This window comes from Papilio polytes, unplaced genomic scaffold (genome assembly GCF_000836215.1).
Source record: "Papilio polytes unplaced genomic scaffold, Ppol_1.0 DF822178.1, whole genome shotgun sequence".
Taxonomy (NCBI): Eukaryota; Metazoa; Arthropoda; class Insecta; order Lepidoptera; family Papilionidae; genus Papilio; species Papilio polytes.
Window position 1 is genome coordinate 3,509,439 of NW_013527026.1, and position 27,127 is coordinate 3,536,565.

General features: G+C 31.5%; 1 protein-coding gene across 1 annotated transcript; it reads left to right on the top strand.

Moving 5' to 3' along the window:
• Nucleotides 1–985: 985 nt before the first annotated feature.
• LOC106106772 (ATP-binding cassette sub-family G member 1) lies at nucleotides 986–26,433 on the top strand. Its single transcript, XM_013287427.1, has 13 exons — nucleotides 986–1,174; nucleotides 8,137–8,483; nucleotides 20,072–20,189; nucleotides 20,574–20,766; nucleotides 21,344–21,489; nucleotides 21,842–22,080; nucleotides 22,947–23,078; nucleotides 23,620–23,768; nucleotides 24,371–24,539; nucleotides 24,724–24,824; nucleotides 24,903–25,058; nucleotides 25,303–25,486; nucleotides 25,757–26,433. The coding sequence occupies exons 2-13, from the start codon at nucleotides 8,336–8,338 to the stop codon at nucleotides 25,909–25,911; spliced, it is 1,890 nt and encodes a 629-aa protein (XP_013142881.1). The 5' UTR covers nucleotides 986–1,174; nucleotides 8,137–8,335; the 3' UTR covers nucleotides 25,912–26,433.
• The last annotated feature ends 694 nt before the right edge of the window (nucleotides 26,434–27,127 follow it).

The following is a 27,127-nucleotide window of genomic DNA, read 5'->3' on the forward strand; positions in this document are numbered from 1 at the left end:
ATTTCAGAGATTTGTTACGTCGTTTTGTAGGTACAAAATAACAAACATCCATCCATGAAAACATAGTTAGTATAGGTACATAAATATCAAACATACTGATAGACTAAAATAAAAAAACTTAGGTTCACTAAACTCAACTTAGGACCGCAAAGAATTGTCTTGAGTCCTGTGTGATGTCGACTGATTTTTTGTCACATACTTTATATGAGAGTTAAGACGATCGAAGGAAAAAAACGTCTTTGAATACATTTGAAGGCAATTATTATTTCGTGATGAGTTCACTTATCTTGGAAATCTTTAGTCTTTTGTTTTCTGCAATAGTGACTAATGACAGTAAAGTCTACTACGAGTAGAAACACTTCGATAAATACATGAAACATTATAATATGTTTAACAAACATGAATCATAATAATTTTTGTAATTTTATGTTATAACATAGTAATATTGTCAACGGTGTTATTTATGCATAGCAATTACCGTGGACAATAAATCATTTGTTAAACTTGCTTAGTGATGCGCTTGTCATCACGTTTTATCTCCGATTTAATTATTCTATTTAAATCCCGTGGTCTTTATAGGGAGACTGCGATTTCTCAAGGACATCCTCAAAACTAGAGGAAATTGGGAATCATCAATTTCAGAGAAAAGTGAAGATCCATTTTAGCACATGCAATTCTATTTTTATAATACCGCTGCTCAACAGGAAAATCGCTGGATTTTTGCTAACAACTAGTGCCAGCTTTAGCCTTATCAAGCAACTACACGAAAAGAAAAAAAAATTACAAAGACAATTTTAATTTATTCCGTAGAGTTTAATTTAAGTTCTAATTTTAAAATCGGTTCAGTTAAGTTTAGCTACATTACATACCAACTAAAAAACAGTCCTCTTGTAACTTGTCAAGCAATCAGTCGGACAAAAAAATCTTCAATATTATGTCGGTTTAGCCGACATCGGTCACGTCGCATCGATGGTCGGCGCTAACGTCACGTTAGGCCAGTCGCGTGCCAGCGAGCATGTGGTACGGTTGTCTTTGTATAACATCGGTCTACGAAACCCGATAGGTCATGAATCATTAACGCGCGTGTTTACAAAAATACTTTCGAATGAAAGTACATACTAAATATGGACATTAATTTATTTAAATTACAAAATTGTGAAGCTACATTAATTGAGTAAGTATTAAGAAAATTTAGTATTAGAAAAAATAATAAAGCTTCGAAATTTTCGTAACTTGAACTTATTCAACAAAAGCATGTTTTTTAACTCGGTATTAAGTATTGAAAGGGCAAGAAATCCTCTGTAACCCTTGTGCTAAGAAATGAATTATAGTTTAATCAATGACCCGGTTTGTTAAGTTACCTTTTACTTTCGACTGTATTACGATTAACTTAAAACGTTGTAATATACCGAAGTTAGAAACTACCGCCAAATTGCATAGATTTTCATCGAATCAAAAATGTTTATAAAAATTATTGTATTTTAATAGGCAGGTAATTCCAAGAACAAAATAATTCCATAGAATTCAGAATCATCTCCTAAATAAGTCTTGGTTTAATAGCTCCTACTTTATGTCAGTTATAAACAACGTCGAATTTTAAAATAGTTTTAAGAAATGTCATAACATTGTAATATATTTGAATGTGTTAATTAGTTTCATGTTCTTTATTTCAATTAATTTTTGTAATTCATGAAATAAACTTATATTGAAGAAATTTAAACCTACTGAAATATATTAGATGTAAATTTATTTCTTACTTTTATTTAAAGTTATTGTACATTACCTGCGCTGAACAATGAAACTGAGCCGCGTGCATAATTTATTGTCAAGGCATAACCTCTACTGAAATGAAGCAATTTTTTTAAGAAACTTAAGCCCGACTAAAAAAGATTTATTAAGTTTTTTATTGTTCTATTGACTCTTTTTTGCATAATCATTTCAACAAGATATCTATACTAATATCATAAAGAGGAAAAATTTGTATTTTTGTATGTATTGAAATAACTCAAAAAAATTTTCACCATTAAAAATCTACGTTACCACTAAGTAACAAGGATTTTAAATTTTAACATTTTTAAATTTCTTGTGGGTGAGGTCGCGAGCAACAGCTATTCGTAAAGTAAATATGAAATACGGGCGAGATCGTAAACCATAATCCTGACACATCTATCTCGCTTATTCTACACTAGCTTTTGCCTGTGAATTCGTTTGCGTGAAATTGAAAAAAACAGAAATGAGTATCCTATGTGTTCTTCCTAACTATCCCTTACGTCTATGCCACATTCTATCAAAATTCGTTCAGCCGTTCAGGCTACAAACTCTAACAAAGATCCATCCATTACATACATCTAAACTTTCGAATTTATGATATTAGTAAGAAGTAAGATACATACGCAGTCAGTTTTGGGTGCTCATGATACCACTCTTAAAACAAAATATTATTACATTTTATATCAACATCTTCGTTTACAATTATCTGGCCGAAACATCACGCGGGAGAGCATTTGACTATTGTGCGATATAATCTTGAGTGACGATACTTGAATACTTGTCACGGTAAATTACATCATGACGTATCTTTCTGACATTGTAGTGACAATGAAATTGTTGTAACTGTAATACTACGAGTTCGAGGCAAAACTAATGACTAAATATGTTTGCATATTGTACACATGGAATAATTTACGTAGATAGTCGTTTACTGCAAATTCTGCGGTAAATAATAATCAAAAATGTTCATAAGTCCTAGCGTAAAATCTGCGTTACAATGGTTTACAATATTTATTGTTTATTACTACTTAATGAATGGGTAAATAAACAAAAATATTACATTGATAAATGGTGGAAAAAAACCTTATCCCGTTATCGCAAATAAACCAAATTCTCTTATGTAGTAGATAACACGTGTAATAATACTTATTTAAGCGTGTGTTTTTGCAATCGTTGACAAACGAAATGTAATATTAAACAGTAATCAAACACTAAGGGTTCTTTATACCATGTGCAAAAGCTCCTACAAATTATAAATGTCTAGAATGTTAGCCGTATAAAATTCAGTTGATAATAATGTCTCATGAAAGTTTAAACAATTTAATTATTTACAACAGTGCGTGTCTTTATGTCTAAAACTAAAACAATGGAGTTTGTTACTAAACCTATAATTTCGGTGTCCCGAATAGCTCGATGTATTAGTGCCCATAAAGTATTAATTTCATTTATTCTGGCCTTGTCATTGCAACGCCTGTCGGGTTCAGATAACAATAAATATTACATTTCGATGTACTAAAAGCGGTCGTACACCTTTGACTAAAATATCGCACCACTGTTTTGTGATTGTCGATTCTCAATTGTTTCGCAGTAAAAATCGAGTAGCGTGCGTTCCTCGATATAAGCACTTAGGATTCAAAGCAAGACTAAACACTTGTGCGATAGTTGAGTCAAAGGTGTGAGAGCGTTCCTTGAATTACGACATTACTATGGCTTGTATATTTGGTTGTTACCGTTAATATTCTATGTCGGAAATCAAAGAATCATTTAGTATTTTTAAATATTTGAATGTTATTTCGAGGCCATTTATTATTAACCATTGCAGTTGTCCGATACAATACAGTGTCGTTCGTATAAAACAACGCGTCAATTTGATACAAAGAACTCGACTAAATTCAAAACAATGTTGATGTATTCACAGTTTCATGAATAACTACAAACATACAACAATACGCAACTTTGAACAAAAGAGACCGGAAGTGGGTTATACGACGCCACGCTTGTATCAATATATCCAATCATTTTAAATTAACAACAAATCTAAATTTAATTTAAAAAAACAAAAATCATACTTGCACAAATATAAATGCGAAAGTTTCGATACATAGGTAGATAGATGTTAGGTACTACCCAAAACAGCTTAACGAATCCCGATGAAATATGGCACAGATCTGGAATAAAACATAGACTACTTACTAAGTTTTCTTTTAATTTCGCGCATACAAAGTCGATCATTTGAAAGTCGTAAAGTCGCATAGAACCTTACTGTTTCAAAATAAATATATGTTTGTTATCAGAGAACGAATTAAAATTGGTAACGGTAACACATCACGGATTATTTTTTACTCATTTCTGATACTCACTTGTTAAACATTATACAACTAAGTTTATTATTTTATCGAATCGTGTTTTATAGCACAATAAATAAATGATTAACAAGTATGCACCCAAACGAATTTACATACGCATTACCAATGAATGGAATTCTTTGAAATATTAACAATCAGAATACAAACATAAACGCGTCCTAATAAAAAAAAAAAACAAAACCGGCTTCCAAACAAAATATACTAAAAACAAAGAATCCTTAAAAAAAAATCAATACACTAATAAGTAACGAAATAATTCCTTAAAAATAGTAAACCTCCCTTATTGTAGCTGTTATGTCTATATTGTACAATTATTATTACTTTGATGTCGTTTTCAGCCGAGGTATGCAATGATATTTCTACGTAAGGCTTTCTACATTTTTACCACAACAATTGACTATTGAAAGTATAGTAACCTTTAAGTAATGAATCTACAATGATTGTTGATAGTTTTTTTCTCCTTCTTTTAAGAAGTCTGTTAAAAATAAATAAATCCTAATAATTGTAGGTAATGATGATTTACAATGGCAAATTTATTTACCCACTTTATACATGCGCTGATTTTACCCAAAATAAATGCCCTGGTTACAAAAAGTCGCCTAATCTATCAAGTGCTTTATAAAACTAATGTAATAAACCGTGATTACGTCGGAATAATCGGTCGTCACGCGAACGCGTCACGGTTTAATTGTGCACACACTTGGCACAAATCTCTAGGTACAAGTTGAAACACAATCTATAATTACACCTCTACATTCCCAAATATAACCTAAGGCCAGGAGTGGCAAACCAATGGCATCCGACGCAATATTTTGGGTGAGCCGCTAATAACAAAATTACTATGAAAATTTATACAATAGGTATTTTATGAGGAGGGAACGTGAAGTAATTCCTTCGATTACAAAGTCAACATTATTTGCTGGCAAGTTAATAAGTAAACATTTACCACCACTAAGCAAAGGTAGCTGAACCTAATTTAGACAATTATATCTTAGTGTATATTGCTCCTTTGTTGTCTTCCTTTGAAGTGTTTCTCGGAACAAAATATTACAATTAAATTACCTTCATATTGACTCACGACCTGTATGTTATGGATTTTCCCCCTCGTTTCATCTCGTGTCTTATAAGTACAGTCAGGGCACTTTGCGGTGTTACACTTTTAGACAAATTACATTGTTGCTAGCAACGAGACAAACAAGTCACAAACAAATAAATTCCTGCTATATTATTCATAAATTTTCATTTTAAAGTATTCTCTCTTCTCTCTTTGTCATGGCTGATTATAAGTAAATAAAATATTATTTATTATTATTCCTAGTACCTCGTTTAAGTTACATTAAATTAAAATGATGTAATACATTTTATGCACCAATAAAAAGGCCTTATCGTTTAAGATTGCACACCATTTACACAAATGATACTATACACAATAAAAGGTGACATTACTTCATGTTATAATTAATCTCTGTTAAGTTAGGTAATAAATTAAAGTTAACGCAATAATTTATGGCATGATAATATGGCCATATTCGAGGATTACATATAACAATAGGTTTTTAATCGAATAAAGTTCACTATTTATTTAGCCTTTTGATCGACAAATGTATCGGATATTACTTAATGTAATGAATTTTGTTATCGCGTGGTCAAAGGCATACTAAAGAGAATCATTGTACCTGATAACCAGCGAACTAATGTGTTGTGCTCAAAATAGCTAATGAATTGCAGCAAACCACGTCGTTAATCTTTATTTATTTTGCCTAGATTGTGTCGAAACACTAAAACTTTCAGAATATTCGCTGCCACAGGCGACGAATTGCAATCGCTGGAAAATTATATTTAAAATAAAAATTAGCCTTATACTAATCAGAATATCATTGATAAGATATACTGGAAAACAATGTGTTACCGCCTTTGGCAATTGATAAATTGACAAAATGTTGTAGGTATGTGGTTACATAAATAAATGGTTCCTGCCTAAACAGTCGTACGTAGGTTTAAAACATTACTTTCGCTTTACAATTACTGTAAATATTGTTGAGTCTAATTACTCCGCATGCAAAATTAATATTTAATAAGGATTAAAAAAAAATATTTGAAAAAGATTAAAAAACATAAGGACATTTTTTATAACTTTCCATTTCAAATTATCAAGGATCAATATATAAGCATTATACTCTTAAATCATTGAAGCTTCTACCACTATAAAAATACAAAAACTGTAAATCATTGACAGTTAAAATTTATCTTTACATCTTCCTTCGACACAAAAAATTTAAAAAGACAGGATAAAACTAAAACAAACCAAAACCCAAATTGCAGTCAAATACGTCAATGGATTTATTCGGAGCGACGTCGAAGTATAATTGAAATTCATGAGCTACGAACATACGCAATACAAAAATGATTCATGGCGTGCGTAATGATTGCTTATCAAGAAACATGTATCACTCTGGTACAAATAGCATTAAGAACTATTGCTTCCATATCAGTCTATGGTAAGGTTCCCACTTCTGTAGCCACAATGATAGAATGGATATTTCCCATTGAGCGGATCTAATCCATATAATCAATCGACCCAATGGGAAAAAAAAATCCATCGGGTCGATCGATTGATAGACCGCTCGGCCCATCGGGAAACAGCTAATATAATTTCTATTACGAAGGTCTTGAACACATTCGTTTCTTAAAACTCAGGTTTACCAAAAACTTTTTGTACTTGAATTGTAGATGTAATTTTAGAAAAAGTTAAATCTAAATTATAGTATTCAAATAGCAAAATACGTTATCGGTTTTAATATGAAAATATCGTGTGTGACATTCGCAAGACATTTAACAAGTGAAGTTATCTGTTAAAATTATTTTTGTCATTATATAATTATATTGAAGTAGATTCCATACGCGTGGAGTTAAAAAATAGTATAAACACGGCCTATGTGACGATGACAACGTAGCTTTCTAATGGGGGAAGAATTTTTGAAATCTATCAAGTAATTTTTGAGTTATTTCGAATACATATAAAAATGCAAATCTTTCCTCTGTATAATAAGTATAGATAATATCATAAATTGTTATGAATGTTTTTCTTTGAAAAGATAACGGCGCGGCGAAGCAAAAGTCGTTTAAACGACGAAACAAACTCTCTGAAATGCTTTTATTATTTTAGTTCAAAGTACTATCTGTGAGTCAGAGGTCAGAGCTCTGGGAAATGTCTATGACATTTACTAGTATAATGATCCAACTCTTCATTTATTACTTTAAGAAAATTTTTATTTTTTTTGTTGAAATGTAATATTTTTTAACCACGTAGTCATGGGTTCAAATCCTGGTATTTGACTATCATGAAGTACGTGCACAAGCTGAGTTGGAATAATTACATGAAATAAAAATAATTAACTAAAATCTGCTTTTTGAATAAATAATTAACATATTAGTGCGTTTGCATTCTAGAACAATTCTCATACACTTTATCAGTTCGCGTAGTGGACACATCGTAACTGTTGACGGAAACGTTTGTTAGTTTTGTAGCGTTATCGCCGCTGATAAAGGTTCAATGTCAGAACAATCATCAGACACAGTTTAACTTTACAAGGTCGCATTCCTAACCTTGATTTGCCTTCCGTCGATTTCTGTATTTTGCCGCATATTTCGATAAACTTTTTTGCGATGTTTAAAAAAAAATAACAATAACATTATTCAATTCATCAATTTATTTATCAAAGTGGCTCTCACAGTCTTTGGAGTCCTTACTCTATATAATGCAGTAAAATTAATTATTTGAATATAATTGCGAAAGTTTAAATTTATATCGGTCTTTTATAAATGCGCATAACGTCAATCATACCGTTAATAGATTAGTCTGGAACAGCTTATCGGTATTTGTTTTGCAAACATTACTTTTATTAACGAGAACATTAACACTAATTAATAATTATCAAGTACAGCAAACATCTCCGCATCCTTTTAAATATGGAATATTCATTATAATCTTTGTTCACAGAGACCTTTCCAGCATAACCGCTGCACCTTTTGAAGAGTATTGACAACAATTGAGTACTTAAAATCCAATATAAATATAAGAATACCAAAGTGCGATAGAGACAGTTAAATACAGTTAAATACAGATCCTGTGTAACAGAAAGTGCGCTCAAACTTAAAAGCGAACGTAATTCGGTGAAAGTGATAGTTGAGTGTTCAATATGACACCGGGCGTTGTGGAAGATCACGCCATGGTGGGCCTTGGTAATAACAACGTGGAGCCCCTAATTCCGCGCTCTACAGTACAGCTCGAATTCAATGACATACAGTGCTGCATAAACACATTCACCATTCATAAATTAAAATTTGGTAAGTATCTTATTTCAATTTGAATCACTGCTATTTTTACAGCGTTTAATTTCTTTTGCATTTTAAAAGTTAAATATATCATTCATATACAAAAGGTTGGTAATACGTTACCAATGTGTTACGTATTACCAACCCTTTGGGGCAAGTACCGCCGCCTCCCCTACTGCAAAAGTTATTGGAATAATTCCTATCTACATTTTACTGCCAAATCAATAATACTGATGAGGCATTTAAATTGTTTCATTAAAAAGTACTCCAGGATCGTGTCAATTGCTATTACATTATTTTACAATGTTTTAAATCTTGGATGATAAAATTAATTCTCAAACAGCTTTTGTGTTTTATGTTATAAATTTAACTAATTAAAAATCAAGCATGCTATATACTATACTATACTATATTCATATGTACTTGCGTATATATGAATATAGTAAATATATGTATTCATTCCAATAATGGTCGTATCATATTTGCATATTTGTGAATAATTCGACTATATCACTTGTACAGTTATTGAGATCTGAATCATCGGATAGCTTATGACGCAACAGGTCACTTGTAAGTTTCCGTCCTTTACTACATTAGGTAAATAAATAATCGATTGAAGCACGGCTATTTTTTTAACATTAACTCTAATAAGGAAATCACTTAATTCGCTCATTAATCTTCAGTGTTCATTGTAAAGATATTTTTAATTAATTTAAAAAATGTAAGGGTTACAATAAGTAACGACTACATTTTTTTTATCAGAACGTAGGAAACGAGCAGAAGTCCACATTTACTCGACGAAATCACGAAGCGATCGCTTTCCAGACTTCTGTAATTGTAGATGCGTTGCCTACCTTTCTCGACGCATAAGGGGACGCACAGGGAGGATTTATTTCCCCTTCCTCGGCGTCCCCTGCTCTGCCAAAACATACTGAAACATTCTGATACAATGAATAAGCGTAAAAATAACCGAGCTAGGTATTTAGAAAGTTGTAAACAACCTCAAATAATATTTAACCAAGGTAGGATCATTTTAGGTAGCTAACTACATGTCGTTGAAATCAAATTATATTACAAATCTCTTCTATTAGATTCAAGTGGTTATTCTCGACCTAAATAAACGGTAAGGTCAAACGAAACCTTATTTCGAAACAACGCAGTAAACTTCCTGTTAAAATTAAAACTTTAGTCGTTCTTACAATGAAACTGATGTTAGATTTAGTTGACACTAATTTATTTGTCATTGAAATTTGGAATCATTCAACATATTATGGTGTTATTTTGTCATGACATAATATTTGGCATGGTAATATAATTGCGTATTAATCGATATTAAATGGGAGATGTTATCTACTCCAAATAATTTTAATATAAAACTTTTAAATGAATTTATCATCATCAGTTGATCTTTGTACATCTTGATGTTAAAAAACTAAAACTAATCAACTAACGTAACAAACCTGTGTACATTTATCGCATTTTCTATTAGTTATAATAAAGATAATAAATCAGTAAATAAATAAATGTTTTAATCTACATATTATAGATTGTTTATAATTAAAAAGAAAAAATATTCAAAAGAAGAAATAGTAATATGTCACTCATCTTGTTGTATTAAAAATGGTTTTCATACTAAAATCATGACTCCTATTTTATAGTTATTCTTATTTAAACATGGTCCTTCGAGCCGGATTGACGATTTGGATAATTCAGGACTAACTATAAAATGGTTTTCACAATAAATTATATACTGTTTTATCGTTATTCTCATTTAAACATAGATGTTAATGTATTACTGAATCAAATATTATGATTTTATTATCTATTCGCATAAAAAGCCAATCGATTGAAAATCATTTTTATTTGCCTGTTTCTAATCGAAGTTATAAAACATTTGACCATGTTCCAGGTAAAGTGTTTTTTTTTTGTGTAAAGGGCACTCTACCCTTCGAATTTAATTTGTTTTAGAGACCTTCGGTTCTACTTATACATTCCGTAATTAAACCGGTTCTATAGAAACGTCATAGAATTAAATTAAATGTCAATTAACAAGTCAACGGCCTTAAATCGGGTTTTTAGAATCAGTTAAGGCAGTTAGAATCTGTTTGTATGTCATAATACAAACTTACTGGCACATAAATATTTCATAAGCGTCTTTTGCTATGCAATTTTTCATTTACACGATTTCATCTGACGAGTATTAGGATTTGCAATTTCAGAATTGTGCAAACTTTGTGGTCGTATACTTAACTCTTTAGAAATAGTTAAATGTGTACATATTTGGTAATCAGAACAGTTGTTTACGTCATTTGTCTATTTGGTCAATGATGTGTGTAAGATACGGTTTTTTGCATATCGAATCAATAACTAATTGATAGAATTGTTATGAAAGTAATGATTAATTATTGAACAAGTTATCTCTCATCTCATCAGATAAAGAACTATATTAAACTCAATACAAATGAAAACAATCTGTTTAAATTTTCCCGCTATGTTCTTTCAATAGACAAAAATACTTGCTATTAAAGCTTGCGCATCTCTTTACCAGCAACATATTATAATAATAAAAAAACGTCATCTCGTAGCCATCATCTTTATATCGGTATTAGGTTGCCATTGGACGTGTAATCGTAATTCGTATTTTATTAAATTGGACAATAAAGATTGCACCAACTCGAGAAACCATCTAGCTGGTTTACATTACCATATGATCACAAGCATCGTGATATTAATTATTCTATTTAAATATTTATCAGAGCAACAACTGCACATATTGAAACATAACCTAACTTTTAAAATATACAGTGATTAGATTGGTCGAAGATGGAAGATGTTATTTATACCTTCACGGCTGCATGTTCTAGCTATATACAGTTGTTTGTTTTTTAATTTACAATATATTAAAGTTATAAGGCACTGGGAAAGGCTTTTATCCAGCAGTAAGTAGACAAAAGTTAATGATGATGATGATAAGATGTATAAAAACCTTAATAAAACTGTATAATATGTAATCTGTGGCATTTATACTGAAATCGTATATCATAAAAAAGCGTCAATCAATCAAATGCACAACACAATATGTTGCTATCATGTATAAATTATATTTATACTACAATTGTAATCTTTAGAATCGGAAAGGCAATTTGTAATCGCGCGAAATAATATTCTTGTATTCTTTACAAAGGTATAACTATTTGCCTGTTGTTATTAAAGACTGCTTACACTCGTATTAGTATTAACTGGAAGTTTCGTCTGTTTTCTATTTGAAGTTTGAACAATATCCTTTTATTAAGTGTCACATGCAAGGGATTCTAATTATTGCAAACGATATTACCATGAAGTTTTTTACCTAATTTACCAAATTGATTGAAAATCAAAGAAAAAGTATTGCGTTTTTGTAGTTTTACCTGCTATGGTCTGAACAATTTAAAAAAAATGTGGTGTTAATGCCATTTTAGTATAATTAGGTATGGAAATTTACTGAACGAACTTAGCAAGTCTTTAATTTATAAATCTAAGACTAGGAAATTACTGTTATGTTATTCAAATTTACCTTTAATCTTAATTATCTGGGGAAAAACTTGTCGTCAGTATTTACCAGAAACAAACATTGATTTACCATAAGAATATCTAAAGCCGAGCGTTAGCATGTAAACATTCCTTTAATCCGGTTTAAAGACGTTGGTAATTAGAATAACTAGCTAGTCTACTTGTATCAAAAACTCTTAACCGTGGGTTCCCACTGGTGTTAGGACAAGGTACGGTTCGGCATCCGCCGAGGGTGCCTGACAGAAAGGCGCCACAGATCTGCGAATTACTCTTACAAATACTCTTAACTACCTCCCCTCATAGTCAGGTAAAGAGGGAGCGGAAACTAAGATTTGTAGCGCTAGAATCGGCAAAGGGTGTTAGTCATTTTTTTAACGCACTGATATTACCATGGGTTACTTTCTAGTGTTTCACCAGTCTAAATTATTACTAAAATGCGAGATTCTATATGTTAAGGCGTAGTCACCGTCAGCTTAATGTCTTATTTCTTGTTAGATAAAAACAACAGTATCCAAGTCATTGTCTCACGACTCTGCTTCACTATTGCTATTAAAACTAAATCAAATTAATTGAAATATAAACCTGTTAGTATTTATTACTCTGGTTTACCATTAAAATACTTAAATCTTTCGTTAAACGAAGCTTACGTCAAAACAAAAAAAAGCCTCCTAAATTGTTGATTAATATTAGGATTATTACATAAATGGCTAAAAAAAAATATCAAATCACTAGGAACATGAAATGAATGAATACAAAAAACTTGAAATAATAAATGTGACTATGTTTCTTAGTTAAATATTAAAAGATCGTCAAATTAAACTAACTGTCGAAGATGAAATGTCAATAATATAATACATTATTTCATTATGTAATACTGATTACATTATTCGTTTAAATAATCTATAATGAAATTATGTTTAAACACTCAAAGTTGTTATCATAATTGACACATGATCGAACCGTGTGGATATGAACCACTCCAAACACTAAACGCGTGCCAACTAATATTTTTTGTCCATTTGATATATTATTTATAAAGGAAGTTGTAAAAAAAACTTCAAACGCTTTTTATTCGATTATTCGCAAGGAGACAAAGTTTTTTGCTAATACAAAGAACTATACATTACTTTACGATTTATTAACAATAACACGTGATTAAGTTTCCAGTTGTCTAAAACCTTTTTATTAACAAATTGGTAAACAGCTCTTTTTTTAAATAAACCAGCGTTTGACCACGATACCATCTAAATTTGCAAAGCTATCTTTGCACATAGATAGCACAGACATCTTTGAAATGCCGAATTACTTCTACTTTACGTCTATGTGAAGGCATTGCATCGGGTAAGCAGGCCTATTTTTGACCGACTTCCCAAAAGAAGGAGGTACTCAATTCGTCTGTATGTTTTTTTTTTATGTGTGTTACGGCATAACTCCGCCGCTAGTGGACCGATTTTGATAATTCTTTTTTTATCCGAAAGGTAATACTTGCAGGTGGGTCCCATTTTTTTGGTTGATTTTTGGAGTCAAAGACTACGACGTAGTTAAATAGTTTAGCTCAAAATCACGCGACGAAATTTCGGGTCATTTTTGCTTTCTTTTTGTAGCGATTAATGTTGCAGCTGGCTCTACCACTGTTAAGCTATTTTTTAAAATAACTTAAGATTAATTAAGATAATTAATTTATTTCGTTCGACGTCATTAATGATGACGTCAAGAAATTAAAGTTACAATTTAAATGCTAATATTCCCGCGACAAGTTAGTGATAAACATCTTATCGCTGTCTTTAAACCATTGGCGGTTTTTAATTCTACTAATTGAATTTTTAATTCAGTTTTTATAACTGTTTAACCTATAAATAAATAAATCATCATCAACCCACTATAAGTTGTCACTGAGGGGTTCGGAGCGTATCCTAAGTTAAGGGTGACTAGGCCATAATCAACCTCGCTGGTCCGGTGCGGGTTGGTTGACCTCACACATATCTTTGAATATCTTCTGTTAAATATAACTAGTACAAGTTATTGACCGCTTAAGTAAAAAGGACTTTGAGTAACAATTGAAGGCAATTTAAAAATCAATTAAATAGATCGCATCGCTTCATTGGTTCGACAATTGAAGCAATATGTTTCGCATGCAATAATACTAACACACGCATATCACGCCAGTTTACACATAGCACGAAGAAATTACGCTTATCGAGGTGACTTAACTATGAAAATAATTGACCTCTAAACGATAACACAATCTGTTACCCACGCTCTATCCGGGTTTACATAATTCCTGAACAAAGTTCAATGGAAATGACAGCAAAAATAAAATCATACTAATGTTATAAATGCGAAAGTTTGGATGGATGCATATATGGATGTTTGTTAGAGTTTAAAGCATAAATGGCTGAACGTATCTCGATTAAATTTAGTATAGATATAGAGGATAGTTTGGAACAACACATAGGCTACTCACTTTTGTTTTTTTTTATACCACGCGGTCGGAGACGCCGGCGAAAGCTAGACATTACAAAAATAGAAACGTTTTAAGTAATTGATTCTTATAACCGAGATAAGACGATTTTAGTATTTTATTCTAAGCAATTTTCTATGTTTGTTAACACTAATCATTCTAATCAAATTTGAAATAAAAGCAATAAAAAAATATTACATAGACTTACATCACAAACTAATAAGACGAGATATTCATAAAGTGATTAAGATATTTTTACAGTTTATATGATATTTGTAACATATCACCATTTGTACTACTTTCGATAAACTTCTCTTAAGACGCATCGATAACAGCAAAGCATAAAATCTTAACCGGTTCAAGACGGGTTGCATAAGTAACTCACGAGAAATCTTTGGAGAAAACTCGTTTGTTATTAAACAAACGTAACTTTATATAATCGCTTATTTTATATCAGAACTATTTAAAATTATTATTTAACTAAATGTAAGCACATTCCATCAGAAAATTCATGGAGATACTACATTGCGAAGATTATACGAAACAATCACCACGTCTAATTTATTATACAAAGCAATTTATTCGCAGTAAAAACTATAAATTAACTTTTAATGTACTTGATAAAGTTAGATTAATATAGAAGTAGGCAGTTATAAAAAATAACATCATAATAGATCTGATCTCAAGGCATTGCACCTACAGCCAGAAAAAATAGTCCCCTAAAGTCTTATAATAAACAAAAAAACAATACGTTTACAATAATACCTGTATGTTTTTATAGTTAAACAAAATATGTCTATTAAAGTGTGTATATATGTATGTACGAACTGTAAGACGTTACGCGGTGTAACATTGAAGGTGTAATATTAGATGTGTAAGTCGTAAATCCACACTTAATCAAAAGGTTATTAACCCGTTCATTTACAATTATAATTTCACGCAGCGATATACAATTTAGGTACTTTATATTGCAATATTGGAAATCGATTACTATGTAATTTAATAGTTACGCACCGTTTTACTGTACCTTATTAACAACCTCCTTCCTTCTATTATTACTGTAAAATAAAACGTCGATTATGAATTACTTACCAAACTCTTACAAACGTATTTTGCACTAATGCAACGAATCATATAAACGTTACACAATTAAGGCACGAAACCGTATGTTGTAAAAGTGCTATTCAACGTTAGTTATCTATAGTTATACTATAATAATAAAGCGTAAACACACACTTCTTTGTTGCCTAAGATGTCAGCAATACAAGGATATTTTTGAATAATTCTTTCTTTAATAAAAAGCCCTACACTTGCGTCACGCTTTAAGCTATATATTTTAACGCCATTAAACATAGGAGGTAAATATTTTGAATAAAGACCCTAATGTGGGAAAGAGACCATAAGTTGCTGCCAACATCTAGGAAGCATGGTTGTCATCATGTCATGACATTTTGACATTTGTAATTGATAATTTGTCAAATGTAAGCAATAAAATAAAATGTTCATAATTTTATGCGGATGAAGTCGCACGGGAACAGCTAGTTAATTACAACATTAGTAAAAGAACATCAATTATTCATGTTCCGATTTAAATTCGAAAATGAAAGAATTAAAAAAATAACAATTAACTGAATGTCGTTTAACGGTCATTAAAATGTTAAATATACCATACTTAATCTATTATAAGGGTCGTTCGTAAAGCACTTAGAGTGCAATATTACGTATTTACTAAAGATATTCATTATTACAAAATCTGTGGAACTCATTCAGTATCAGTAAAATTTAGAACAACCCCCACTCTGGTTACCTTATTTGAAGATATTGCATTAACAACAAGTTCGAATTCACAGTATATTTCGAAACTCAACTGCTATACATGTACATTTACTCCCACTATGTATAGATAAATTACATCAATAGATTACAAATATTACATGGTATTGTATGGAAAAAGGTAAAAGCCTGCACGAATTCTATTACTATGAACAATTTAAAAGGCGTAACGTTTATGCTGAATAATATATTTGAATAAACTTCCAGTCACGGGTCACGCGCAGATTAGAATGTCGGTTTTTAACCTGAGCTTGCACATCTGTCTACAAATTGCGATCTGCCTTTACACTACGAACTCTTTTCCTGAGGAACAATCACACTATTTAAAATAAATATTATTGCACTAGCTGTTCCCGTGCGACTTCATCCGCATGAAATTATGAAAATTTTATTTTCTTGTTTACATTTGTAATATTATCAACTACAAATATCAAAATGACATGACACGACAAACTTTGACAATCCTACTTCCTTGATGTTGGCAGCAACTTATGGTATTTTTCCCACACTAGGGTTTTTATTAAAAATATTTATCCCTAAGTTTAATGGCGTCAAATTATATAGCCTAAGGCGTGGCGTAAGTTTAGGGCTTTTTATTTAAAAAGAGTTATTCAAAAATATGCTGTTATTCCTGACATCTTAGGCAACAAAGAAGTGTGTGTTTACGCTTTATTATAATAGTATAGATTAGCCTTTGGATGTCTAATAACTAAGAGGTTGTGTTCAAGATCATGGAGACTTACCATGGAAATAATGTCATGGAAATACAATAGCAAATAATCATTGTTGTAAATGCATTCTAATAAAAACTTTACATACACATTAAGCTAATTAAATGTTACCAGTGTTCATTATTCTACCAAAAAATGCAATATCTGTGTACTTTGGAATGATATTTACTATACAGTAAATCCGAAAAACAATGAATTCATTGACATTGTAAACCTTAAAACAAGCATTCGGGTATAAACTTTTTCTGAAATTAAATTATAACTTCATATGACAACACAAATTTACTTTACATCCGCCCGTCCATCAAACTCAACAAGCGCATCGAATTATATATCAAACACTAAATAGCGGATGCTATTTAATTAAACTTTAATGACATAAAATTGTGCAATTCCTAAGCCGTTATTGTTCCAAGCACAAATTGAAGTCATATAGGTTCCGTAAACGCGATGTGTTAATCAAGTAGTACTTGTAACGGACGTTAATATAGTGCATGTGGACATGACAACTTGACTGTAACTTACGCTATTTGCATTAATAAATCGAATTTTAATACCTATACCTATGCATTTTAATACGTAACCAGCTACTACTGCGAATACGTTTAACAGTTTTTGTACCATATTTACGAAGATTATTGGAGACGTAAAATGTAAATGGAAGTTTTACATATTTATCGTTTGTATTTCTATTATTTTATTTATTCAATTATGTCTTTATGTATTATTTGACCTGAACTCTTTACTATCGTTAAAAGATATAGCAGCTATAATGTTTTCCATTATAAGTAATTGGATTCATTCTCGTAAGTAATAGTTATTTTCATAAAAAAGTAACGACTGTTTTGAACCTTTGTTATCTAGTAGTTAAGTCTTATTTAAAACTGGCTGTTCCCATGCGGCTTCATCCGCATGAAATTATAGAAAGTTTTTTTCATTGTTTACATTTGTCAAATTCTCAAATGTCGAAATTGCCGTTACCATAATAACCTTTCTTTTTTAATGTTGGCAGCTTGTAGGTTATGGTCCCTTTGCGACATGATGGTAGTTTACCAATTTATTTACCTCTAAGTTTAATAAAGTGAAAACATATAGTCTAAAGCGTAAGTGTAAGTCTTTTTATTAAAGAAATCATTTTACATAAATGTTTTGTGGTTCCTGACATCCTACGCCACGAAGTATAGTGTGTGTTTACGCTTTATTATAATACGAGTAGTATAGATAATAGGATCACTATAGACTTACCGTAACGATATGATGTAAGAGTAATCGAAGCATCCATTGTCAATGGCATATTGAGGGTCGTGCGTGGATTACATTATGACGTCAAAATGTCAACTGGCTTGAAGACTCTGACGTTTAGTATTCTATGGTCGATATCGATTCACACTACTAGTACCATCGTACGATTGTCTTGGAAGTTGGAAATTCTTGATCAGATCATGTTAAAATGTCCTTGAACAAATCAATACCATCAATGTTCATTTGTTAAATTTGAGAATAAATTAATTCTAAACAATACTATGCAACTGCCTGGTGCGCGCGACGTCGTTCGCGTAGAATTAAGAAAATAGTATATAATATAGCCTATGTTACACAGTGATAACGTATATTTTTAGTCGGTATGAAAGAGTTTTTGTAATATTTCAGTTGTTTTTGAGTTATCTCAATACGTACAAAAATAAAAATCTTTCCTCTTTATGTTAGTATAAATGTGTATACAGAAGCGAAAGACATTAATATTTTAAGTACTTAAGAAAATATAAGATCAAGTAAATTTAATATCAGCGGCAATCGTTTGCCTAATGACGTAAATAAATTTAAATTTCAACATTGCCTCACGGATATAATTAAATATGCGTAGATATATTGTTTATAAATGCAAAATCAGCGCACGATTGACGTTGCACGTAAATTTACAGCAACAAATATATTAGATTATTTTAATATGCACAGTATGCAGTACCTACAAGGAATTAAGAAAAAACCTAAAGCTTAGTCTGTGAACAATATTTAAGCGTACCTTATGTTTTGTATTCAACTACTGATGCAACAACTAACATAAATATTCGATTTAAAATATATGTTGAAAATCAATTTGGGGTAGGAACACTACTGACATACCTTTTAATCATTAATATTATAAATACGAAAATTTGGATGGGTTTATAATGTTAGTAGTTAGTAGTAGGGCCCTCCAAGAAATCCTTCTGAAATCTGCAACAAATATTACAATCTGGAATTGCTATTCATTCGTGCTCATAAGCAACATTTTTTTAAATTCTACAAACGGAGTCGCGGGCAACGGCTAATCTTAAAAAAAAATAAAATCGGTGTCATTAAATGTTGTACTTTAAGTAACCTTTGGTTAATAAATCGACTTCTAAATGTCTCTGTTTAAATAAATTTTGGGATCTTTCTTGGCATCCAAATGATTGCAGTTACTAAAATTGAATACGAATTGAAAATAAGTTTAATAAAAAAGAAAACATCACATTAAATCGATTAACGATCCAGTTTTTACACAGATAAATCACATATTTTATGTAAAAGTATCTTCATTGCAAATTCGCAGTTAGAATGTTATTACTTAAAATGATCGATCGTTTAGACTTTCTTCAAAGTTTCAAAAAATATAGTACTTCTGATAAAATGTCGCAACATTCCTGATTCATTTTATCTTTTAACTATTTTCTATAAGTATGAGTAAAAAACAAAATATGCTTAGTGATTCCTATCGAGCTTATTAATCCGCTACATATGTTTCGCTAGCTGTTGCTCGCGACTTCGTCCACGTGAACTTAAAAGTAGTTAAAAAACATCGTCTATGTTACTCGGCGATAAAGTTGCTTTTTAATAGTGAAAGAATTTTTGGAATCGCCCCAATAGTTTTTGTGTTATATCAATACATACAAAAATTCATTAATACATTTTTTTTCTTTATAATATTAGTATAGTATAGATATAAATATAGATAGGTATTTTACGAAATATATCTATGACGTAGTCTCTGTGTTTTCATATAGAAGCAAAGCATATCCTGCGCGGAGTGAGCGGGTGCTTCAAGCCGGGCGAGCTGACAGCCATCATGGGCCCCTCGGGCGCCGGCAAGACCACGCTACTGAACATCCTAGCAGGATACTCGTAAGTCAATATTTTAATTGAGAATACGCAATTTACTAATTTATCTCTTTTTTTCATTTCACACTGATTCATTCGCACGAACTGCATTTCCAAAAAAAAATAAAGTTCGTAGCCTAAACTACTAAACGGACCTCGATAAAATTTGACACAAACGTAGAGGACACTCTGGAAAAACACATAGGCTACTTTTGTTCCTTTTAATTCCACAAGTCGCGTGCGAAAGCTAGTTAATACATAAAACCAATTGACCGCCTCTTCCGTCCTTCAAGACTTTTCTAAGAAACTTTGTTCCTACTTTAAGCATTGTAGTTATAAAGCCATTACCGCTTTCTACAAGTCAATACACTTAAATGTACATCGTAAGTAGGTCCACTGTATTTTCAGAACAAAAGGTGCGAAAGGCGAAATAAAGGTCAACGGAACGCCGACATGCGCCTCGCAGTCGACGAGTCGCGGTGGCGCGAGGTACATTCGCCAGCATGATGACCTTCGAGTCCATCTCACTGTATACGAATCCATGGCTCTAGCGGCTGCGCTTAAGCTGGCCGACTTCACCGCGCACGAGAGGAAAGAGAAAGTAAGAGAAAGCTAGATCACTCATCTACAGACGAGATGTACTCTAAGTGCGCAAGTTTTATGCAATTTTACTGTCTATCAAATTTGTCTATAAAATATCGAATACAAACTTTCAAAAACCTTGTGATAGTTATTATGAAATTGTTATCTATCTTATATTTGTTTGAAGCAACTTCATTTGCTTACTACATAACTAAATAACTAACTAATCAATATTGAAGACTTTGAACATTGTGTTGAGTCAAAACCGATACAATAAAAGGTATTCAGGTCAAAAATTAATTTCGATGACTTGTCGCTACATTGCACCATACTTTCCTAAACGTCACATACATATGGAGTGTTTAAAAAGAAAACTTGATTTTAAATGATTATTTCCAACTTAATCCGTTTTTTTTTAAGTATTAAAAAGTAATAACTGTCGGTAAAGCGCATTTGCGGAATTATTATGAAAAGCTACCATTAAAAAAGTATTTCACATTTGTACCGATAGATGGCGCTGTCAAGAGCTTCACACTTTAATTCAATCTGTTTACTAAAGACTGTATAAAGGTAACATTGGTGCCCGTATTGTTTAGGTTTACGAGATCCTGGCACTGTTGGGACTAAGCGGGGCAGCGCGGACCCTTTGCCGCGACTTGTCCGGGGGACAGAGACGACGGCTGGCCGTCTCTCTTGAACTACTCTCTGATCCCTCGCTATTGTTCCTTGACGAGCCTACCACGTAAGTTATTCCAATTCCAACCGGACCTAGTTCACGGTTAGTTCATCGGAATCGGACATTATCATATAAAATTATTCTTGTTGAATTAAATCAATGCAACAATTGCCTTTACCAGTATTTCCAACACACAAATGTTTTCCAATTATTTTAAATGGAAACATTATTATTTTTATATAATAGTAGCCATAGTTATTTTTATATAAATTATACATAAAAATGTTTTCGTTGATTTCACTTAAATATGACTAAGAAAGATTCGAGGGTGATCCGAAATCTGTAATGTTTGATTAAGACTTTAATATGTTCGGCCTTCTAGTATATTACAAGTGAGATGTTTTTAAACATTTAACAGGGGCTTAGATTCTTCAGCATCTGCGTCACTAATAACATTACTGAACGGCCTGGCACGCGGCGGTAGGACTTTAATCGCAACCATACACCAGCCGTCAGCACTTCTTTTTGAAAAGATCGACTCCGTGTACTGCCTCGCGAACGGCAGGACTTTGTACTCTGGCCCAAGACAGCATCTCCTACCAGCGTTGTCAAGCGCCGGTCTTAGATGTCCGGCTTACCATAACCCTGCTGATTTCTGTGAGTAATTTTCATAAGTTCACAATCGTAATTTGATGCACTCCTCTTGACATATTTTGAAACATGCAATGTAACTACTTTAATTACCTGTTACTATAGATTTTATTAAATTGTTATTGTATTATGTTTTAATGTTATTTTCCGTAAATGACAATAGTTATTACACTATTAAATTTCTGAGAATTTACACAACTAAGTTTAGTTGAGTAGTTACAAACAATACAAATATTACGTAATTGCGTGACGCCTATGATACTCTTTTAATTTTAATTGATTACAATTTATATGACAAAAACAAAATTGTATGTGAAAATTAAAATAATTTTACATACAATGGAGGTCATTATTTCGATAAAACATTTTAATTAAAATTAATAAATTGAAAGCTGATACTTTAAAGAGTAGCGAGTAGTTTTATTGAAACTAAATGTATCTTATATTTTTACCTGAATGAAACTGATTAGCAAAAATACAATTTTAATTTTCGTTAGGAGTAACGAAACATTTTAACAAACAATGAAATAAAATCAATATCGAAGTTTACCGGACACACAACAAGGGTCAAACCGAGACATTCAGATAATTAATAAAGCAACTACAGGAACCAGCAAAAAAGCCATTGTATTTCTAAGTTCCATATAATTAAATATCTTAAACAAAGACAAATAACATTACTCACGATAATATTATCTTAATGGTTTTATCTACAAAAAGTATTTGATGAGATGTGTGTGAAAACATCAACAAAAATTATTTATGATTTTTTTGATCAAACCAAAGTAAACATGAACACGAAGACAAATAATCAAAAGTAATAAGGTTTTCTAAAAACAAACGGAAGTAATATTAAATTTATGTATTTTCAGTAATGGAAGTCGCTTCCGGTGAGTACGAGGTGGATCTCGTGAAAGTGTCAAAAACTATAACATATTATAAACCGGAGCCTGTTGCCGAAGCAAGCTTAGAAGAGATCAGTTTACAAGATTCTTCGCATACAAGTAAGACTCATTTTAATCGTACTAATATTATAAATACGAAAGTTTAGATATATGGATGTTTGTTAGAGTTCATAGTCTTAACGGCTGAACGTGTTTCGGTGAAGTTTAGAATAGATGTAGAGAATAGTTTGGAAGAACACATAAGCTCACTTTTGTTTTTTTTTATTCAACGCACAAGGAGTCGCGGACGAAAGCTAGTAATATTATAAATGCGAAAGGTAAAATTGAATGTATGGATGTTTATGAGGACGTAACTTCAAAAAGTCCGTTCTATCTAGAAGAAATTTAGAAACGGAGATACAGTCTGTAATAACCCATAGGCTATTAAATTTTTTCTTTACATTTCGTGAAGACGAAGAACGAAGTCTGAAACTACTATTCACTTAATAATAATAAAATTTTTAATTGTAATTTCATTCACGCCTGTTAATGAAATCTGAGCTTTGGGATTTAAAAAAAACTATGAGGAAAATATGAATCGCTTATTCGTCATGGTAAATTTTCCTTAAAGTTTTTGTCTCTAATTGTACATTTATTGTAGGCATGGACAACAAAATCAAGCAAAAACCTTTACAAAGCAACGCTAAATATCAAAGGAATTACTCTAAAAACATTTACAGGCCGTCAGGGAATTTTAGTCAGACATGGATACTGCTTTATAGAAACTACTTGATGACGACGAGAAATTACGTGAGTATATGTACACTATATTCATTAAGAAATACATTTTTAAATGCCCAAACTGAGAACTTAAGCTGGCTTGAAATAGATATTACCTACTGCAGGATTTTGCACATTTACTTTTCCTTAAAAGAAGCAAATTTTTCGCACACATGGCATCCCTAAAGAAAGATATCTACGCCTTTTGCGGTAGTTTATGATTCTTTAAAACTCTTAAGAAATTAAATTTTTATACATCAATGACAGGACTAAATATTTTATTAGAAGTGCTTTGCACTAAAATCAATACGTTCCGTTTTACGCATAGTAACATGCACGTTTTAATTGTTAATTTTCCGTAAACCTGACAAGTGACGTTTTAACTGGTTAGCAAAGGGTAATATGAAACGTTTTACGATGATAAACACATCTGTATATAGACGTCCACTTATTCATTATGTTAAAGTAATAATTACATTAATAAAATTAGTAGTATCTGATGCTATAAAAAATATCAACACGGTCGAGTTTCTTCGTGCGGTTTTGATATGATTAAAAAACAACATTAAGGTTCTAATTAGCTATTAGACGCTAAATAAAATGTTACATAATTACATTTACTTTCATTTCAGTCATTATTCATGTACAGAGTGGCGGCACACGTGGTTATAGCACTTATCTTTGGCTACTTGTACTTCGGTGTCGGAAGCGAGGCGAGCAGCGTACTCGGGAACTATGTCTACTTGTATGGATCTATGCTACTCGTTGTCTACACTGGAAAGATGTCTGTGACACTATCATGTAAGTGTATATGATTTAAGTTTAGAATTATCATTGATCTGGAAAACTCTTTTAATTATCTATAATTTTAGTTTAAGCGCCTGTAATATTTTAATAACAATATTCAATGCATCTTTGCAAATTCAAAATTGACAGGCGCATTTACTTTACTTTTAAAAGCTATAAACTCGTACTATTGTTTCAGTTCCACTCGAAATGGACATATTAAAAGGAGAATACTTCAATCGATGGTATAACTTGGGACCGTACATATTTTCAATACTGGCTGTTGAATTACCATTTCAGGTAAATATAACTACGCAGTAAAAGTTCATCTCACAATTAAAAACTCATTATTTTCTATCATTGTTCTTTTGTTTTCAGATGATCTCTTGCGTGTCATACGTGGTACTGTCATACTGGCTTACAGACAACCCTCTGGAGCCCACACGAGCTACGCTGTTTCTCGCTACGATCGTTGCCACCTCCCTGTGTGCGCAGGCGTGGGGATATTTCATTGGTTCAACTACCCCTACTAAGGTAGCAAATTTTTTTAACATGGAAATTTAATTAATTATAGAAATTATAAAAATGGTTACATCATATACTCGTATAAATGTAAAGCGGAAGATCATTTAGTTAAAATAAGTGTAACAGTACATTTTCTATTCGTATTCTAAAATAGATTTAAAGAGTTATGCCCTCTCTATTGATACTGCGATACGCACTAATTCATACTCAAAACTATCTATGTTATCTTACAAATAAATTTTCTCATTTGCAGATTGCAGTATTCATTGGGCCAGTACTAGCGTGTTTGTTCTCCGTGTTCGGCTTCTGCCTGGCACTGTCGGACACACCCTATCCCTTCCGCTGGTTGCACCACATCTCCTACTTTAGAGCCGGCTTCCACGTCGCCGTTCATTCTGTCTATGGCTTTAATAGAACTAAGATTCATTGTGCAAAAGGTAATTGTACAATTTTGATACTTTCATGCTGAGTTTCTGAAGTTCCCACTTATTTTGTCATTACCTAGCGTTTCATTAATGTAAAGCTGAGCTAAGTTTTAACGGAGTAAAACTCAAGTTAAGTAGTTCGGAAACACATTTCATGAAATATTCGAACCAAAAACACTAATGAATGTTCAAACGTAGCTGGGAAACCGGCGTGTACGTGTACGTGTTAAATAATTAAAAATACATTTCTGGCTTATAAAACCTAATTTTTTTTCATTTCAGAATATTGTCACTACATAACTCCTAGCAAGTTTCTAGTGGAAATGGATATGGCGCACGTTGACGTGGGTGGCAACATGGCACTCGTTCTGTCAACAACTGTCCTCATGCACCTCCTCACATGCGGCGCCCTCTGGTATAGACTAAATAAAAGATGATTCTTTATAGATCTGTGAATGCGACTGAGTTTTTAATGTAAATTAGACAATGTAGTGGTGTTAGTTAATTTTAATGAAACGTAATTTTTAAGTAGATAAATTTTGTTGCCTTAGTTATTATTATAGTGATATTTAATTCAGTGTATTGACTTATTTTAGGACCAAGTATTTTATAATAAGCTGAATAATTGACGCTGGTGCCGTTAAAAATATAGAAAAGACTATTTTGGAATTATAAACATTTTTTTCTTTATTTTCAAAATTGAAATTTAATGGACAAAAAATGAAAACGAATATTGTAAAGATGTGTTTAGAATAGGCCGGTCAAGATATATACCGATTAGATCTTTTAACTTTTTAAAATTACATACAATTTTTATTCAGTACATGAAAAAAATATTTTGATTCACTTGACGTTTAAAACGACAAGTCCATTTGGACGATTTTGTACCTAATAAAGAAAATTAACTCAATCGTAATTGTTAATAAACCAAATAAAATCAAACCTGTTAATTAAAAATCTATTTTAAATAAGTTCTTTTTTTGAAGAATGAAAATTGTGAACGTTTTAAAAATTAGAATATTTTTGTAACGATAAGTTCGGAATACCCAGTTAAAAGTATGTTGATAGTTACCATGAGTTTTCACTCTCGTACCACTTGTACAATACATTCTGTTGTCTGTTTATTTAAAACTGTATGAGGAGATAGCAAAATGTTTTTGTACAGTTGCTTTGGCAGTAAGAACTGACAGTTATGTTTAAATCAGCATGCACTAGATATTAAAGGTCTTAAATCGTAGTAATCGTAATCGTAAATCGTAGATATTAAAGATGCGTTAAATCCAGTTATTAAATAAGTGCTAATATAAGTGATGTTTAAGTATTATTTAAGTTAATGTTAAAATATAAGTTTTGTGAGTTAAAATGAACAAGTACTTATTCAAGAAAGAAAAATGTCTCTATAAAAACCAAAGTAAAAGGCTTCTAGAGAGTCAAGTAACTATAATTATGATTTTTTTTGTTTGCACTTTATAAGTAAAACATTTTACATAGTTCAAATAAAAGTCCATTTATGATAACAGCTTCGAAAACAAAGATTTTTTTTTTTTGTCAATAAATAGTGTTTTATATAATTATTTTATTTTAATATCTTTGTGAAGTAAATGTCTCTCTCATCTCATACCAAAGTTAATAAATACTTTTATATTATTCCCC

What these genes read in the sequence shown, in the direction of transcription:
- LOC106106772 (XM_013287427.1), top strand. Translation starts at nt 8,336, where the DNA reads ATGACACCGGGCGTTGTGGAAGATCACGCCATGGTGGGCCTTGGTAAT. An exon ending in TGATGACGACGAGAAATTAC is followed by an intron (nt 23,769 to 24,370) that starts GTGAGTATATGT and finishes CTTTCATTTCAG; the next exon opens with TCATTATTCATGTACAGAGT. An exon ending in GATGTCTGTGACACTATCAT is followed by an intron (nt 24,540 to 24,723) that starts GTAAGTGTATAT and finishes CTATTGTTTCAG; the next exon opens with TTCCACTCGAAATGGACATA.